Source organism: Sphaeroforma arctica (assembly GCF_001186125.1).
Source record: "Sphaeroforma arctica JP610 unplaced genomic scaffold supercont1.2612, whole genome shotgun sequence".
Taxonomy (NCBI): Eukaryota; class Ichthyosporea; order Ichthyophonida; genus Sphaeroforma; species Sphaeroforma arctica.
Window position 1 is genome coordinate 3,237 of NW_014037946.1, and position 2,298 is coordinate 5,534.

The 2,298-nt window shown below is 44.2% G+C and overlaps 1 protein-coding gene across 2 annotated transcripts in view; it reads right to left on the minus strand.

The window, feature by feature from the left end:
- The window catches only part of SARC_12814, a gene marked incomplete at both ends in the record, with an annotated part of 2,831 nt that extends 2,737 nt beyond the window's left edge, over nt 1-94 (minus strand). For both annotated transcript variants that reach the window (XM_014293072.1, XM_014293073.1), the window contains one exon: nt 18-94. In XM_014293072.1, coding sequence (XP_014148547.1) covers nt 18-94 — 77 coding nt within the window. The remainder of the gene's footprint in view (nt 1-17) is intronic.
- Between the last annotated feature and the right edge of the window lie 2,204 nt (nt 95-2,298).

Genomic DNA, 2,298 nt, shown 5'->3' on the forward strand with positions numbered 1-2,298 from the left:
CGCCCTTAGTGTCATACCTTTATTCGTGTGTGCGGTCGCTTTTGACTGCGTATTGTCAGGCACCTTAGCTTGCTCATCACTTTCGGATTCCACTTTGCGGATTGTGAAAACGAACGGAATGAAAATAAGATATCGGTCTTTATTGTTAACATGAAGATCAAGGTGGTTGACTCACATTCTCTTCGTTCCTGTATCAGGACCATGAGAGCTACTTTGTGCTGATCGAGATGGGGTAGCAATCGGAACTATTTAAAAACTGAACAACCAAATTCGGTCTAACTGTGGCCATATGGCGTAGAAGGCCTCTCATCCTATTCAGCTGTGATACCAGCGACTAGAGTGGACTGGCTATCATAATCAGATTGAATTGTACCATAGTTTCAATCATATGCTGATAGATACACTACCAGAATGCCCTGAAAGAAGGCTCGAGATTCGAGTGTTTCGAAACTAAAGCGAGTGTATAAGCGAAGCTGTCGTCACTGATAGGAAATTAGTGCGGACGACTACGTGAGAAAATATTCGTTGTGCAAATCGTCCAGTGATACCTGTGATCATGTACTTGCCCACGCGAAGTTCCGAGCCTACTATGATAGGCAGATCGGCTGCCTTTGTGAAGTCCGCCGCCAGCTCACTATAGATGTAGGTAGGGCAGTGTCGTGTATTAACATTTGAAGTAGAACTTATGATAAACACCCGAGCTGATGCACACTTCTGTTGAGAAAGTGGAAGTAAATCTTTCGTGATTGTGGTTGCGTTTAGAGTGTACTTTTACAGCATGGCGAATGGATGTGTACTAGTATATAGCTGGATCCTTGCACACAAGCAAGAGAGATACCAACTGACGACGAAGACTGTGCCGTGATGCAGAGGTATGGAGTGTATGGTTGATGAGCGAGTTGCGCACTATCTGCTAGCAGGATTTGTAGTCAGAATGTATTGTACACACAGTACACGGCGATATCTACAAGACTACTGACGTCTCTCTGCGGGTGAGGGCTGAATCGGTAGGCAACTCATATTTGTAGCTTACAATCCAATAGGCACAACCGATACTCTATAACGAGATATGTGTCCAATCGGCGTATATCACTAGTAACTGCAGCATACATACCCGCCTGTAACACGACCAATTAAAATGTGTGCACAATAATACAGAAATATAGCGTATGTACAGACGACAACTGAAATAACTCGTCCGTGTACATCCGTACGGGTTGACCATACAAGTGGCAGCCTTACTTTGACGACTCATCCAGCAGCGTGCACCGCTTGTTGACTGGATTGAAGGTAAGTAAGCCATCGTGCCAAGTCTTCTTCACCTTAGTGATCTGCGCCGTGTACATAACCTCGAACATGATGTCCAGCACTTCAAGGCAGGCAAGCTATGCACCCGCAAGGACTATTCTGGTGATGGAGCGCTACTTCGGCGAAGGTATACCCTTGAGAACATATATAAATGCAATTGCGTGTGGGTATATGCTATACTGTGTATATGTATGTTAATCATTAGACTACGATTGAACCGTGCAAGGTACTACACTGTGGATGATGGTTGTGTGAACGCATAATCAGTAGTGTATTACAATACCCTTGGGTGTGCAACGACACTGCGTCCGGTGTAAGAAGTACTTCACTACAACGCCTCACTATATAATCAGGGGAGACGTATGAACCCCGTGAATCAACACAAAAGGCGCTTATCGTGTGGTGAATATTTAATAAAAATAAACCAGCTGAGGCCTGAGCTGTGTCAGTGTGCCGGTGGCCCTGTCACCTGTGTGAGTGTCTGTTAGACTATATTAAAGTATAATCTAAATACATATTTTATATATACACACATACATGTAATGATGTATATATTAGATGAAATGGACAAACCCCGCCAAACGCGAAACTGAGATCATATTGGTTAAGCTTAAACCCCGCCAAAAATTGCACGTCTTCTGTTCAGAGCAAGTTATGGCACGCAGTCGGCACTCGGCAGTCAGCACTCAGCAGTGACGGAATGGCAGCCAGGCAGGGTGACTGGTGACCGGGGTTTCGCATCTCAATATTACTTTTGAAAATGATGCATATTAGTATATAAATAATAAATTAATACTCGTAGTCTCATAGCTGTGATCGATCAGTTGGCTATGATATACTGTAGTGACAGGTAATGGGATGTGAAAAGGGCCGCCTAAAGCAACGCGAGTGCCATGGAAGTGGCTGCCAAAGTGAGTATTATCACTCCAGTGTATCACGCCGTAGAGTACATCAAGGACGCACTAGATTCTGTAGTATCACAAACACACA